The sequence below is a fragment of the Fusarium mangiferae genome, assembly GCF_900044065.1.
Source record: "Fusarium mangiferae strain MRC7560 genome assembly, contig: FMAN_scaffold002, whole genome shotgun sequence".
Taxonomy (NCBI): domain Eukaryota; kingdom Fungi; phylum Ascomycota; class Sordariomycetes; order Hypocreales; family Nectriaceae; genus Fusarium; species Fusarium mangiferae.
In genome coordinates this window covers 3,969,096-3,984,010 of record NW_024573922.1, presented here as the reverse complement: position 1 = coordinate 3,984,010, position 14,915 = coordinate 3,969,096, and the positions used below count along the sequence as shown (strand labels likewise).

The following is a 14,915-nucleotide window of genomic DNA, read 5'->3' as shown; positions in this document are numbered from 1 at the left end:
GTTACGAGAGCCTGTTTTTGCAGTTTTTAATAGGTAGTAAAAGCCATCAAGATAATTATCTAATTTTATCATGCCCCTTTAGGTTTCTCTGCCTATCGTGAAATGGCGCATCCCGGAATCATCCCGGAATCCGTATGGTTATTGGCAGGCATGTGAAAAAAAAAATTAAAATTCCTAATGTCAAGCTGTGGCGTCCTCAAATGCTTGGCAATGTAGCGCATTCTCTCTTGCGGCTGATTTGGCCAAATACGGCATATTTCGGATCATCTGAGCAAAACACGTTTGTCCTTTTGTCAACCAGGTGATTGGACTTCAGTTCAGCTTCGCAGTTGTGGCATTCACTATGACCATTAATAAAGCTAGGCCCACGTCAGTCAGATCCCTATACGCTCACAATTGCACAGCCTGCTTTGCCAAGTCCGCCTTGGTCCTAGGGTTGACGCAACTTATTTCAACCCCTTCCACATCTGTGGAAAGGGCATGTTTTTGATTGGCTGTTGTGAAAGTGGCTCCACTACCCGCTTAGTCCCGTGCCAGTCAATCCTCTATCATTGGCTGGTTGTCCTATGCCTATCTAGCCTGTGCAACCTATTTGTGTGCACACAGTTGTGCTGTGTCTTGATTCCGAAAGAAGGCTCGCTGGAAAATACCTGCTCAGTTATAAACCCGCCTGGAGAATTGATTAGTTCATGCGTCGACCATGAATATGTCAAATCTTGCTGTTATTATGAGGCGGCTCAAGGCCTTCTTCAAAATGTTTCTTTGCGGTTGCTGCCCTTTATCAATGCCAATTCGGCAACCAAAGCCCACCTCTCAAAACCAGACCAATAATGTGATGGCGCAGTCAAGCGTCAGCAAGTTACCGGAAATCCTGAATTCACAGCCTCTAAATGGCCCCTCAACGCCTTCTGGAGCCACCAGAGGCGTCAAACGGACCAGGGCTAACCAATGCCGATCTTATGTCGGCTATCCACCCAGTGCACCACTACACGGCTGTGCCACACCTCCCCTGTCCCCAAAATATGGGGCCAAATATGAAACACCATCTTCAAGCGATCAGTCTGAAGGTGAAAGCATCGATCTTTGGGAACAGAGCCAGTTCCTGACTGCTGTGCCTGAGGATCAGAGACACAAGATAAAGACACAAGCACTCGAGCTCTTTGAGGAGTGGAGAGTAGAAACAAAATACATTGAACCGCGAGAGGATAGACTGCCCCCTCGAAAAAGGTGCAAAAAGTCATCTGGGCGGTCAGTTTATACGCAAACAGAAGATGAAGATGACATCAGCGATGAGGAGCTAGTAGTGGTTTCTCAACCCGCTCGCATTAAATCATTTTTTCATCTTGCCTGCCCCTTTCAGATCTACGCGCCAGACAAATATCAAAAGTGTCTGCTTATAGATGATCTACAATCTATTAGGGATCTAAAAGAACACCTTTTTCGATGCCATTCACGCCCGATTCACTGCTTAATCTGCTACAAGACATTCAACACGCTTATTGAACGCGATAACCACGTATTAAGCGAAACGTGCCAGAAGCGCGATGTAGGTCCCTTATATGGTCTCAATGAGAGCCAGAAGTCAAAGTTAATACGAGGAGACTCTTGGCAATTTGGTGAAAGGAGATGTTGGTATCGTATTTGGTCTGTTATTTTCCCTGGATCAAAGAACCCACCCTCTCCGTATCTGGATCGAGGATTGGGATTGAGTATCTCCATGATGCGGGACTTCTGGGCGTTACATGGGTCTCAATGTGTCTCTGATTGTCTTGAGCACGAGGAGTTGACAGATGACCAGGGCAAGAGCGTTCAGCGTGTCTTGTACGAGCTAGCACTCGAGGATTTACTGGGGGAGATGGTCCAAGAGGAAGATGATCTTGTCTGTCTGGATAAAGAGTAGTTCGACATAGAGAGCTCTATCAAGGAGGCTCATATCAGGCTACTTGTTTCGCAGCAAGCCTGAAAATATATCAGCATGCCTTCTTGAAATTCACCATGCATCGTGAACTCTTGAGACTCGTCAACAGGATATTCCTATGGTGTTGTTTTCCACCTTCCCAGCCTCTTCCTATCCCAGATTTGGATCAGCCGAGCTGCTCAAGCAACTTACTGCCATCTAACTGTTGAGTTGGATGGAACTTGTACAAGACCCTTTTTCTAACAGTTCTGTCATCAAAGGCAGCGGAAAAGCAGCCGTCGTTCCTCCGCCGCGCATTGCGAAGGCTGTTGTGGATGTCTTGTGGTTTAAGATTGAGAAGAATCTTTGGTCTTCTGCTTTTAGCAATGAGTAGAGGGCCTAGATGACTTCCTTACATAACGCAATAAATAAGCTTGGTTGCCAGTGAAGTAATCTTGTGTGTTGATTGGATGGAGATTGGAAGAATTCATTGGAAGGCATTGTGCAAGATGCTAAAAGTTTAAATGATATAGAATTCTTGAAGTGGGTTGCCTTGACCGATCTTATGAAGACCAGATAAGGACAATTACGATAATAAAGCAAAGAAACCGTCTAGCCTTTAGGGGAAGGGAAGCCCAATCCGTCGCCCAAGGCTCCCAAAGGTAAGTTGGGAATAGCATCAATTTGGCAAATTGAAGAGGAAGGACCCTGTGGGTCAAAGGGCATCAATGGTCGAATGAAGTCTGACTGACCAATGGCGGCACTCATCCTATGAATAGAGATGCAAAGCTGAAAGGCATTTCCAATAACCATATTCATGAAGGTTGGCCTTCAATAGTATACTGTTTTAGTTAATAAGACGTGTATTCTCAAGAGAACTAAACCAAAGTTCAATCGAAACTTCAAACACAAATCTATCCCACGCTGGAACTCTAAAGTAAAAGTAGACCGTTCTACCCGTCAAAACTCCCCAATATCATTTTCCCATGCGACCATCAACTCGTGAGGCATCTGCTATGAGTTGCCAATTAATCATTAAACCATTACATGACTAAGTCATAAACCATTACTCCAATTAGGGTCTTGATAACCATTATTGCTCCACCACGGGAGGCCATTATAGTCAATGCCATTATTCATGGGGAAACCATTGCCTTCAAGAGAAGGGAATCTAGACACATTAGCACCATTCTGGTTGGGCACAGGAAACCCAGTGCCATCGAAGATGTCGTCATTGACGTCATAAAGGGAAGAGTTGTTCATGGCTTGAGACGCTGGCAAGGTCTCTGATGCTACAGGTCCAGGCGCTGAGCGAAAAGGCACAGGAGGGCCTGTTTCAATATCCGCCGCCGGAGGTGACATTTGAGGGCTATGCTGAGGAGGCAGAGCGAGGACTGTAGCATCAGCGAAAGGAGCACCATAGTAAGGCTTCTGTATCTGGGCGTTTGCTTTTGGAACGACTCGAGGAGTGGGGGCAAAGGGTGCAGGGTCAGAAGGATTTTGGTACAGTTGATGCGATGGTGGATAGGCTTGGGGAGCGGCGGGAAAGGCAGATGGGCCAAAGACAGTGGAAGTGACAGCATCATTAAGTGGCTGTTGTGATATCTGATGCTGGAACATTTGCCGTCGGGGCATCTGCCTCTGTTGGACCTCCAAACGGGTATCTGTGCTTGTCTGTGGTTCGGCCCCGGAAGACCCAGGGTAAAGTCCATTCAAGGCCTGGTTGACGATCACATCGATCTCGTCTTCAGCGAGAAAGAAGTGGGAAAGGCAATCATTGAGAGCTCGGCGGATGATTTCTCCCGCCTGCGAGCGAGGAGCAAGTGTCTCAACTTCAACCTCAGGTAGAACAGCCAATGTCTCAACCACTGCCTCTTGACCAGGAAGAGCAAAATATGGTGATTTCGGGACAGGTTGGTTTGGCAAGCAAGCTTTCCACATAGCGTACCACTTAGGAATGTCGCCAGACGCCTTGTTCCGTGCAGCAATAAGTTGAGCAAACTCTGCAGGCAGCAGCATCCCGGTCTGTTCAATCGTCGCTGGCTGAGGTGTTTGACATGGCAAATGCTGTTGGAGATTGGCCTCAGCGGCAGTGCCAAAAAATTCCATGCGACATTTTGGGCAGTAGAAAGAAACTTCTTCCTCGGCTTCAGCATTGCCTGCGAGTTCATTGTTGTCTGCAGATTCAGCGTTGTTCGCGTGTTCGGTGTTAGCAGTCTTCTGCTTGACGTCCCTCAGAGAATGGCATCGCTTAATGTGTTGGGAGACATCGCAGGGGCGTTTCGGCCGGACACTACCACAGCAATCGTAGCGGACCGGATCGAACTTGTGGAAGGGACATGCGAAAGGGAGCTTTTTCTGGGGGCCACTGTGCGGGGGCGGGACAGGGTACCTGTGGCCGTCCGCCGGGGGTTGCTTTCCACCATTTCCCCCGCCGTTTTTCTTCCCGCCTCCACCTCCGCCTCCACCCCCAGTATTTTGGGGTCCTTGACCTTGTTTCTGTTTCTTCTCCTCATGGCTTCCTTGATTGGGGTTGTCTGCATGGCGTTTCTGACCAGATCCATGGGTTTTGTGGCCATCATTGTTGTCTAGGTCCAACTCCAATTTGATCCTCTGTGTAATTCGGTCCAGGAACCTCAAAATAGCTGGTTCAGAGTCGATTGTCGCCACTTGGTGATCCCCGTCAATCCTAGGGTAGCCGGTGTCGCTGTAAACCACCACGTCATCACCAGAGCTGTCACTGCTGTGCGATGGAGTTGAGGAGCTTCTTTTTGAGTCTAGAGGAGTCTCCGAGTCATGCGGGAACTTTTTCTTCAAGAAGTGCAACAGCCATTTGGGTAACCTTCTGTGCGAGGCCGCAGATGCAAGGGAGTCCCGTCGGGAGGGTTTGTGGCGGCGGAACTTTGCATAAAATGTGGTGTCCATGATACAATGAGCGATTGGTTTTAAGGAGAATGAAAGTGACTTGAAAGTTCAATATACTTTATGTGTGTGAAACTCAAAACAAAGAGAAGATAAAATGCGTATGTTGACTGAATGGGGGCCCAAGGGTTGTTAACAAAACGAATCGAATGGCTCCTGGAGCTCTAGAAGGAAAACACCTCAACACGAAAAGCGGCTTTCGAGTTCTTAAACAAGGCAATTATCTGCCTCCTACACAATTGAGTAGTTGCGACAAGGCTGTTTTTCATCGCTTACATAGTAGGTCAGGCTCTGCATTACATGTTCGCGCAGTTCGCCTGGGCGGGTTGTGTGGGAGCCACACAACAGTTTACAGACATTCCCCTGACTTGATGCGGAAGCGATAATCAAGCTGATCACTAGCATTTTGAAGATTTAGGAGGTTTGCAAAAAAAAAAAAAAAAAAAAAAAAAGAGTGCTATTATGGTGCACGTGTTGATACCTCAGCAATAACCTCACAAACAGATACCGGACATCAGCATTGAAGCAACGGCGAGAACATGAGATCCATGGTTGGACTTCAGAGGGACCATTCTGTTAGACGTTTCTCCTACACAAATGCGTAGACCTTCTACACATTTGTGGAAGCTTGAGACGCCCTGCAGGTGTCTAGTCCCATCCCTATCAACCTCATTCGCTGAGTTCCCCCTGCAAAGACCAATCAGCAGCTCTGTATGCCGCCACTTACAGTCTTTGTTTCAGTCAAACCTCTGGGCGTCTGCCCTGATTCGCAATGGCGCAGTTCAGTCAAGTCCAGTATCGCTGTGCTGTTTATCGACTTTGCTCCATTGTGCGAACTGCCATTCCACGGCCATGAACAGTACTGTGGCTAGCCACAATTGTGAGGATGCGATAGACGCATTAGTGAGAGATGGAGCTTCAAGCGTATTATATATTCCGCTTTCAAGGCCCCGCAACGCAGTAACTAATACAACTTGGTATCTATCTACACCGCCACCTATATCACAATGTCCGTTTCAACTGACACTTCAAAGAGGTTGGTTTATTATCCGTAATTCAAAGACTGTATGCTAAAACTATTGTCCCTGCAGCTTTTCAAACCAATTTAACACGAGCCAACCATACAATGACCGTGTGCAAGATTGACTGTTGGACCCAAGTCTTGACCTTCAGGGCAGATTGCTGACGGGCCGTAGCACAACACAGCCACAAAGTCCTACACCATCCAAGCAGAAGCCAACTAAGTCGAAACTTAAGGGACATATTTCGGTACATCGGGATTTGTATTTAATTAAAGTTGTCATAATATCCTCTGTTTTACAATGTATTCATTGCAGTATATTAGAATTACGTATTGGTGTTCTCATGTAACAAAAAGCCAGGTTCCTGTTCTCATATTTTGATTGTTGGACATGTTAGGCTCTACGCCGTGGCTATATTTGCTTGACTTATCTCTTTAGCTATGTCTTTTAGGACTAACATCTGTCAAGGAGCATCTAAGAAGGTCAATAAAGTTACTGGGGTCTTAGTGGCTCTTATCATACGTTTGCCTACAGGTTTTGGGCCCTCTAAAGGGTTAAGGTCTCAGCTATCTGCACACTGTGTCTTACTTGATGTCGTACACCCCTCCGTGTATACATATGAATTTAGGGCCTAGCAAGGCAGTCTCGCCGGTCTTGTGACTTTGATTCTTCCATTTTCAACCCATCCTGTTGCCTCGTTTTCGACTTCCATTTTCATTGATCTTCGAAAACATCGCACCTTCTATCTACGCTGAGGCATTGTGATACTCAAGCTTTTCGTTTATACACATACTAGAACGCAGTGAATCTATTAAGTACCAGCAAATGAATCTTGAACGCAAAGCTGGAAGTTTTGAGCCTACGGTGCCAAATATCTTCTCCGATGGGTATTCTAATGTTGGCAATGGGGCTACTCCACTGGTTAGCAATAAAGGCTCGAGCTGGAATGGGAATTCAATGGCTTCCTTGTCCGTATATCGACAGCCCCGAAGGCGATCAACGATACCATTGGCATGGAGTTCGCAAGCTCAAGGACCCATGTCTGACACTTCATTACAGTCAAAGCTATCAAGTAAGATATATCGACGTACTTTTTGCAATACAAGAAGGCTAATGGTTGCCCCACGACATGAAGAGTCTTCCTGGGCGGGTAAGACAGATATTTCTAATTCCGAACTTCTGTGTTCTCGAGTGCATTGTGGCGATCTACATCGGGTCTCTTCAGTGGACAGCATGCTTTCCCTGCGGGCTCAAGCGTTCTCCGACATGTCGAACTTGGACATGTTTTTAGAAACACCAAAAAGTCCTTCTCTGTTCCCATTTACCGAATGTCGGGTGCAATCGTTTGATGGGCTGATGAAACAAAAATCGCCTCCTGCAGATAGCAAGAATGCATCAAATCCTTCGAAGAGGCCCGCTCGGGATAATAGAGCACCTCAGAAGAAGAGTCGCGCTACTAGGACATCGGAAAAGACAGCTGAAGCTGATGAGGACTGTGGTCGGGATGAAGAAAGCAACGACGTCAACAAATGCGTCGAGTCATTTGCCTGCCCCTTTTACAGAAGGCATCCAGAACGTTATTTTGACTGTATCAGCCTCAAAATGCCTCGCATATCAGATGTCAAGCAGCACTTAAAGAGGCGTCATATGGCGAATTACTTTTGCCCGAAGTGTTTGAAGGGATTTTCAGCGCTAAAGCCATTCCAAGAACATGTTGTGCAACAGGATTGCTCAATGGACCTTTCAGAAAACACTGACGACGTCTCACCCACTACACATAATGCCATCAAGGTCCGTTTCGAGAGGGGTTTGTCACCGAGGGGTCAATGGGACAAGATATGGAAGATCTTGTTCGGCGATATCGATAATGGCCAGAATCCGTATCATGAAGGCGTTTTCAAAGAGATTACAGGAATAATTAGGGGTATTTGGGCAGAAGAGGGACAGCATATCATTTCCAATGTGCAGAAAACTAAGGATATGCCAGAGGATTGTGCTGATCAGCTACGTCCGGTGGTATTGGAACTCCTGGCTCGAGTAGAAACTCGATTCGAACAAAAGGCTTTGGAAGGGAACTCAAAAGAGCGTTCTAACAATGCCGAAAGTACTTTGGAAAAGCTCAAAGTTGATACGAAACTAGGGCTTACTCACGGTCCGTCTCTAGGCATTCAGACCAATATTGCCCCTCACGATACTACATTGTCATCTTCTAATTCAGGAGTGGCATGTGCTTTATCTGAGGGTCTCGGCTCAGTGAAGAGAATGTGTGGCCTTTCGATGCCCCTTGGATCACAGGATCAACAGGCTGAAATGCCATATCTCAATTTCACTACAAGAGACTTGCCGTCGTCAAGCGATGGAGACAATTGGCTAAATATCGAGCCACACGGTGACATTTTGAAGAATCTTTTTGAGACGGTCTATCTCGAAGGTGCGGAAGATTGGATAAACGTGGTGGACCCTACGCAAGACGATGAGATACTGAGAATAGAGGACTAGTAGGTCACGTTTCTTCTTGAGCCAGCTCTCTACTAGTCCTCAAATATTTAGCCTTTCATACTATTATATGGCTAGTGGTAGGGCATTTCAATCATCACGACCAGAAGGGTTATCGCATTGAGGATTTGGTTGGAGTTTTTGCAATTAACTAAGATGGGGACTTCCGATCAAACGTATCTTGCCTTAAGCGAATACGGATATCTTTCAAACGAAGTGGTGGAAAGGTATAGTGTCAGGATGTATGTAGAGGTCAATATTAAGGGCACCATACAAGTCTTAAGAGAAAGAGTTAGATTCAGAGTATATAGAATGCCTGAAAGGTATATTAACAGCTATAGGGCTTCTAAAAGAGAAGGTTTCAGTAAACAGATTGACTGCTTATTAAATTTCCATCTTAGTAATCTAAAGACCTTATAAAATTACTATAATAACTTATTTTTAATAATTATATTTACTATTTAATTTTTAAAATGTATTATTAATTTAAAAATTAGCTATTTAATAACAGATAGTTAAATTCTTTTTTTAGAATAAAGAGAAATTTAAAAGTAAGATACTAAAAGCTTAAGAATTTTAACTTATTAATACTTATTTTAAGTATTAAATTATATTTTAGATATCTATAATCTATCTCTCTATCTTTTTTTATATATATTTTAACTTATAGCTATTAATATTAAGGGTAGTTATATATATATATATAGATTAAAGGTAGTTATAACCTTAAGGTATTCACTCTCTGTTAATAAACAGTCTGTTTGAGTAATTTATAGTTTATTATAGATATTTAGAATTATTAACTATATGCAAAGTTAATAATTCTACATGTCTATCGCCAAAAGTTCCGATCCGAAAGCCACTAAAACATCTCCCGTAATCTACTCCATTAAGTCACCAGGAGTGGGCTCAGTGCTGATCCTCTGCAAAACACTCTTATCGGCGGTCTTGCCCTCTGCCGTCTTAACAACCTCCAGCAACTCAACAATTCTCGGCGACCAACCCCCGTTAACCTTACCCTCCAGAATCTGCGCCGACGAAAACTCCGCTCCATAAAACTCGGAGTTCACATCTCGCTTCTCCTTGATAACCGTCCCATCAACAGTCAAACCACCATAAATACCACGGGACTTGGTATATGTCCACACAGGCTTCACCTCTCCCAAGTTGACGTTTCCTCCAAGTGGTCCAGCTGCAAGAGCAACTGCGCCTCCAAGGTTGACCTCGGACTTTTTATAAGCGTCAACTGCTTCTTGGGTGTTGAGGACACAGATACAGTCGTAGACGTCTATACCGTACACGAGGCCGACACTACCGCTGCGGACGGAGAAAACAGAGGGGGATGACCATGATCCGTCGGGGAGACGGGCGATTACAATGCCAGAGCCGCCTGCGCCGGCGAAGTACATTCCTGCGCGGAAGCCGGTAAAGATGGCAAGGCCTTTGGCGTTGCGGATGACGTTTGAGGGGATTTTGCTCTTATCTGTTGTTGGTTAGATGGTGAAGATGAGTAAGAGAAGTTGGTACGTACCGACGAAGCTCTTGAGGATACGAGCGCTCTTTTCGCATTCCTCACGAAGATCGGCAGTCTTGAAAAGGCCCATTTTGTTGTTTAGTGAGTGTTTTGGTTGGATGAAGGTATGGAATGTTCTCGTGTAGTAGTCAGAGATGGAATGGTTCGAGTCGCAGTGTCTTGAGAGCTAGTGGTGAGATATAGTGATTGTTTATTGAAAATGATGCTATCTCGAGCCTTTATAGGAAACATCTCGATTTCTACATCGCGTCTACAAGTACGATATTATGCCATCTTGCGGAAATCTGCGTATGCGACAATGCCCTCAGCATAGCCTCAGTTGGCGATACCTTCCTCTACGACACTTCAGCACTCAACTCAAATGACAAATAATCCCAACTGACCAATCACATACTCCAGCGTATGTAAGCAAGCGTATCGTAGCGTATCCAGCGTACATCGTAAACCTGGCCAATAAGCACTCAAGCTCAATGAGGCTTTGCACTACTGAAACCATTGGACCGGGGAGAAGATAGCTTAGATCTGTTAGTTCAGTGCTAAAATCACGGGACGCGCGGCGAGAGTCATGATGGAGGGTAGACCCTGTTTTATCTAAGGAGTTTTGAGTCTGGTTGCCTAGAATCCTGCAACGTCTTGACTAGATTAGCTGGATTGATTGATTGTTGGGTTGAATGTGGCTTGGATCTTTCGCCGACGCTACGGTTACTTCGGCGGGGTCGGAGAGATCCGGGAGAGGTCATTCGCTGTAGACCTCCACTGATGTCCATTGACTGCTATCTTCATGGAGAGTCATAGATTAAATAATATCAACTTCACAATCAATCATCAACTACACGATATTGAGGCATCGGAGAAATCAATATTGGGCAGATTTGAAGATCAATAAGCCTTTGGCCATTCATTACACATTAAAAAAATCTATATAAATATTCTATTGGGTATTTCCCTTTCGTGTATAATCCTCTACATGCCACATCACTTCTACGCACCGCTATAATTCCTCTGGTGCAAATGCTTAGTCGAGCTAGCCTCGCTAACAGCACGATCGTTATGTTCCTCAGCAGTAGATTCACTATCGTCATCCTGCTGTTGACCCTGATGCACAATCTGCGTGACGACGGTCTTCTTGATACCCTCAATCTTCTCACGCTCCTTGAGCTCATACTCGTCCTCCTCGCCGAGCTCAATGTGTGTTCGGTGATGGGCGCTGGCAAGAGTTTGACCGAATCGCGTGCCGTGAGGTCGCGATGTTCCGGTCGTTCGTGATCGTGAGGAGTAGTCGTGGCCGCCACGCTGGTCGTTGTTGCCGGCGCGAACGACCTTGCCGATAAGATCGGCCATGTTCATCTCGATGTGAAGCTTGAGTAGGTAGACGAGGGGATGGAATTGAATGTAACTGGGGAGAGTCAGTATATGTAGACACACTCGGCTGGTGATCGGACTTACACAAAGCCGTTGGGCAGGGACATCATTCCAATAAGCAGCACATCCAAAGCAATGGAAATACCACACAAGAACATGTTCATCTGATAAAGACGAGTGTACTTCTGCAGACCGTTGGCAACAAGTCGCTGCTTGACGACATAGATGAAGTAGAAGTTAAGAAGAGCATCCATGATAGCGAAAATCACCTTCTCGCAACGATCCCAGATGTTGTTCAAGTGGATATAAGACTCGCTAATCTGTAGTCGAGCGGGGACCCAGATGCAGAACACGCTGATGTTGACGGCGAATAGAATAAGGAAGCAGAGCCATTTCAGCTTGGTACCGTTGGATCGAACAACCATCAATAGCGAGACTCGGTTGATGATGATTTGGATAAGACACTGGACCTGTGTTGACCACCAGACAACTACGACCCGTTAGCACAAACTCCCGTCTCCTCAATATCGGGTGTTCTCACTGATGAAGAAGAAGAACTGCATGCTCGGCTCGATGTAACCCCGAAGATAGAACCAACACATTACACCCAGGATGAAACTCGAGATGATCTCCGCCCAAACCAACGCAATGTAACTGGTAATCCTCTTCCTTCGGTTCCACGCAGATCTGGTCTGCCGGATCGCCTTTGCCATGTTGAAGAGCGTGATGCCCAGCGACAAACCCCAGGCGATGGAGGCGATGTTCATGTCGGTCTCATTGGGAAGGTCGTCGACATAGTTGTCAGGGACGAGGAAGCCTCTTCCTGTCATATTGACGTCAGTCTTGCCTTACTGTCGAGAAGAATAGAGGAAAAAAGAAACAATGATATGCAGCTGCTGTAAACGGATAATGCAACAGCTGAAAAAGGAATGTGGAAAAAAGGAAAGTGAACAGGCTCCTTGCTTGGATTTAAGAAACAGGCTTGCAGAATCTGCAGCAAATGCAGTAGTCCCGGTAGTAAACTGACTAGCTACCAAAAGCCCCTGTTTTTAGTTCTCTAGCCAGAGGTACTGCCGATCACCATTGGAGGCTCAAGTGGCTTGCGTTGGGACCTAACGGCGCAAGAGTACGGACCAGACTAACTAGATGCCGGCGGGGAGACAAAATAAAAGCAAGAGCAAATCTGGCTTCATTGCAGTGTGCTGTGAGTGGTTGAGAAGGTGTCTCGTATTTCTGTCGCCCCGAGACTAGGCTGGGGAGCTAGACTGGGAGACCAGATGAGATGGACAAACAGCTAAGAAAGTATATTTCATGGATGGCCCCTGAATCGTGGGAATACAAGATGAATGCTAAAATGGCTTCGTTGGAAACATCGCGTGCCAAGAGTGTTTGCATGAGCAATAAGACGTAGTGTCTTTGCATCGTGAGGGTATCAGTGAGACATCGCTGTACCCCAGATGATGGAAGAATCTCTCGCTTCAATGCAGTCTAAGCGTCATCCAAAAAGCAAATCACCACAGTTTCAGGCCCAAATCCTTGCTCAGATATTCGCAAATCGGCCGCCTCCTTGCTTTATCGCATTGGGCTCCAATCCCCTGACCCTCGTCGGTGCAAAATTGACCGAGTCATTGGGTTCCCCGCTAAGCTTACTCCAACTCACTGCTGCAGATCACGGCAAATCGTGGATCCCTTTTTTTTTTCCTCTACAGCCCCTTATTTTAGTGCCTTGGTATTATTTTCAGTCATTTATGATCAAGATGCTCGCGATGGCCCGTCGTAGATCTCACACCGTCTGTTCGCCCAACGGTTGATCCAGCCAAGCATTCCAAAGGGATCAAAGCACAAGACGAATTAATTACACTCATTCTCGGAATAGAACATACTTTTTACTCACGGACTGTTTGTATCTGAACGCTATAATTTTATGAGACGACGCTAACACGCTGGCGCCTTGATACCTAGCATTTTGTTTAGTAATTGTACCTGCTTGCCTTGTTTTTTCAGCACGAGTCAACAGTGCAGCGGCCCCCCCCTGTGATTTTGGTGAGATTGATGTTCTAACTGGATGAAGCATTGTTAGGCATAGTATCGTTTTGAATGTCGGCGGAGGAAATGCCGAGGATGCCGGGTAGTGAGAACGGTGAACTTGACACGATCCGAAGAATCGCGGCATCTACAGAGATCATCGAGTCAAAGCTGTGAGGGTTGATCAAGAGTATGACTTGAAGCTTTTGATGCTGTTGATAAGATGAAGAGACTGTGTGCTTCAATGCGATCCTGTGTACCTTGAGGGTGCTCTCTACGGAAGATCCTTACAGTTTCTTCCTCAGGCAATCCGGTTCTGTTCAGCATTTTGGAGCGCAAATCAGTCGACGTGGACGCAATGCCCACGTGAATTCAGCACCATCGAGTCAGATGCCGTCGACACAAGAATTGATGCCGAGAAAACGACATTATTCATCGTACAGAGTGGCGCTCTTGGTGTTGAGTTGCCCTCATTCTAATCTTGCGGCGCGATGAGAATGGATCCCTCATGACTCGTCCATGCCGATAGACTCTAACCCCGGTAGTCTAGTGGCAGTCAGTGGCTGATAAAATTCCCTGCCACTCAGCCTGCAAAACACACAAAACGTCCCCCGAAACAAACTGTCACAAAAACGTGGCACAAACAATTATAACCGTTATTCTACTCTCCTTGGGTAGGGCTGGCTTCACGACCTTCTCCCTTGAGACAAAAACGTGGCAGACATTCCATTCTCGTGGCGCTTCTCATTAACAGAGTTTGCACTAAGGTCTAGGTACATTAGTTTCCACCGGGGAGACGCAAACTCCGCTAGTCTCGACGACTCTTTTTTCGCCCCCCGAGCAAGTAAATCTCGCAGGAAGACCCTTGTTGCGCTTTGACTTCCGTGGTGCCCCGGACTTTTACTTTGTGCATCTTGGGACCCGACGCTCGGGAACGTGTGTTACCGGAGGGTGATCAGCGACCGAGGTGAGGCCTGTTGGTGTTACATCGCGAATCGTCGGGAGATGGGCGGTCTTGATCAGCATGTGACTTCGCAAGCTTGACATTGGGTATCTTTGTAGTCTGAGATGACTGTTTGCAGATACTAACCTAATACGCTGTTAGATAGTCGCGGAACTAATGCCCCGACCCAACTAGAACTGTCTACCTCCGAGGAACAGTGACATACAGTATATAGTCTAGAGATAGGCCTCCCCTCTTTTCATAGTAGATCTCGCGGCCCAGAATCTTCGGCATGGATCCCTCAATCCACTGATCGACTCCTCAGGTACCAAGATTTCGGTACGACTGCTCGAACCGTCTACCTGGTCCAGAGCAGGGTTCTAGCCTCGGCGTATAGCACGCGCTAACGATTGGATCCTTTGGTAGCAAATCATAGGTCGAAATTGTCGAAGGATCTTGTTGCTGTGGATTCTGTGAGATTGTTGCCGTGGGTCTGTGATTTCGAAATCCCCATGTGTTTGATTGATGGGAGATTCAGGGTTCGAGATATCGTATTCTTGTGTTAGGTTGTATCGGGAGATGTCGCCCCGAGAAGATTCCTGGTGCTTATCTGAGATAAGTGTAGTATGAGCATGGGATTGCTTAGGTGACCCAGTATGCCGGTTCGCAATCTCAATCGAAGAATTTCCAGTTGCACCTTGACATTAATGCAAA

The 14,915-nt window shown here is 46.2% G+C and overlaps 5 protein-coding genes across 5 annotated transcripts; 2 read left to right on the top strand and 3 right to left on the bottom strand.

Moving 5' to 3' along the window:
* Positions 1-706: 706 nt before the first annotated feature.
* Positions 707-1,900, top strand: FMAN_05332 (uncharacterized protein; the record flags this gene model as incomplete). Its single annotated transcript, XM_041828022.1, has 1 exon — positions 707-1,900. One exon carries the CDS (start codon positions 707-709, stop codon positions 1,898-1,900), a length of 1,194 nt encoding a protein of 397 aa, XP_041678926.1.
* Positions 1,901-2,953: 1,053 nt separating this feature from the next.
* FMAN_05333 (uncharacterized protein) lies at positions 2,954-4,822 on the bottom strand (the record flags this gene model as incomplete). Its single annotated transcript, XM_041828021.1, has 1 exon — positions 2,954-4,822. One exon carries the CDS (start codon positions 4,820-4,822, stop codon positions 2,954-2,956), a length of 1,869 nt encoding a protein of 622 aa, XP_041678925.1.
* A 1,844-nt stretch (positions 4,823-6,666) lies between these two features.
* On the top strand, positions 6,667-8,340 carry FMAN_05334 (uncharacterized protein; the record flags this gene model as incomplete). The annotated part of the gene is made up of 1 exon (XM_041828019.1): positions 6,667-8,340. The coding sequence occupies one exon, from the start codon at positions 6,667-6,669 to the stop codon at positions 8,338-8,340; it is 1,674 nt and encodes a 557-aa protein (XP_041678924.1).
* An 878-nt stretch (positions 8,341-9,218) lies between these two features.
* On the bottom strand, positions 9,219-9,941 carry FMAN_05335 (uncharacterized protein; the record flags this gene model as incomplete). Its single annotated transcript, XM_041828018.1, has 2 exons — positions 9,219-9,820; positions 9,869-9,941. The coding sequence occupies 2 exons, from the start codon at positions 9,939-9,941 to the stop codon at positions 9,219-9,221; spliced, it is 675 nt and encodes a 224-aa protein (XP_041678923.1).
* A 911-nt stretch (positions 9,942-10,852) lies between these two features.
* FMAN_05336 (uncharacterized protein) lies at positions 10,853-12,063 on the bottom strand (the record flags this gene model as incomplete). Its single annotated transcript, XM_041828017.1, has 3 exons — positions 10,853-11,267; positions 11,318-11,723; positions 11,775-12,063. 3 exons carry the CDS (start codon positions 12,061-12,063, stop codon positions 10,853-10,855), a joined length of 1,110 nt encoding a protein of 369 aa, XP_041678922.1.
* Between the last annotated feature and the right edge of the window lie 2,852 nt (positions 12,064-14,915).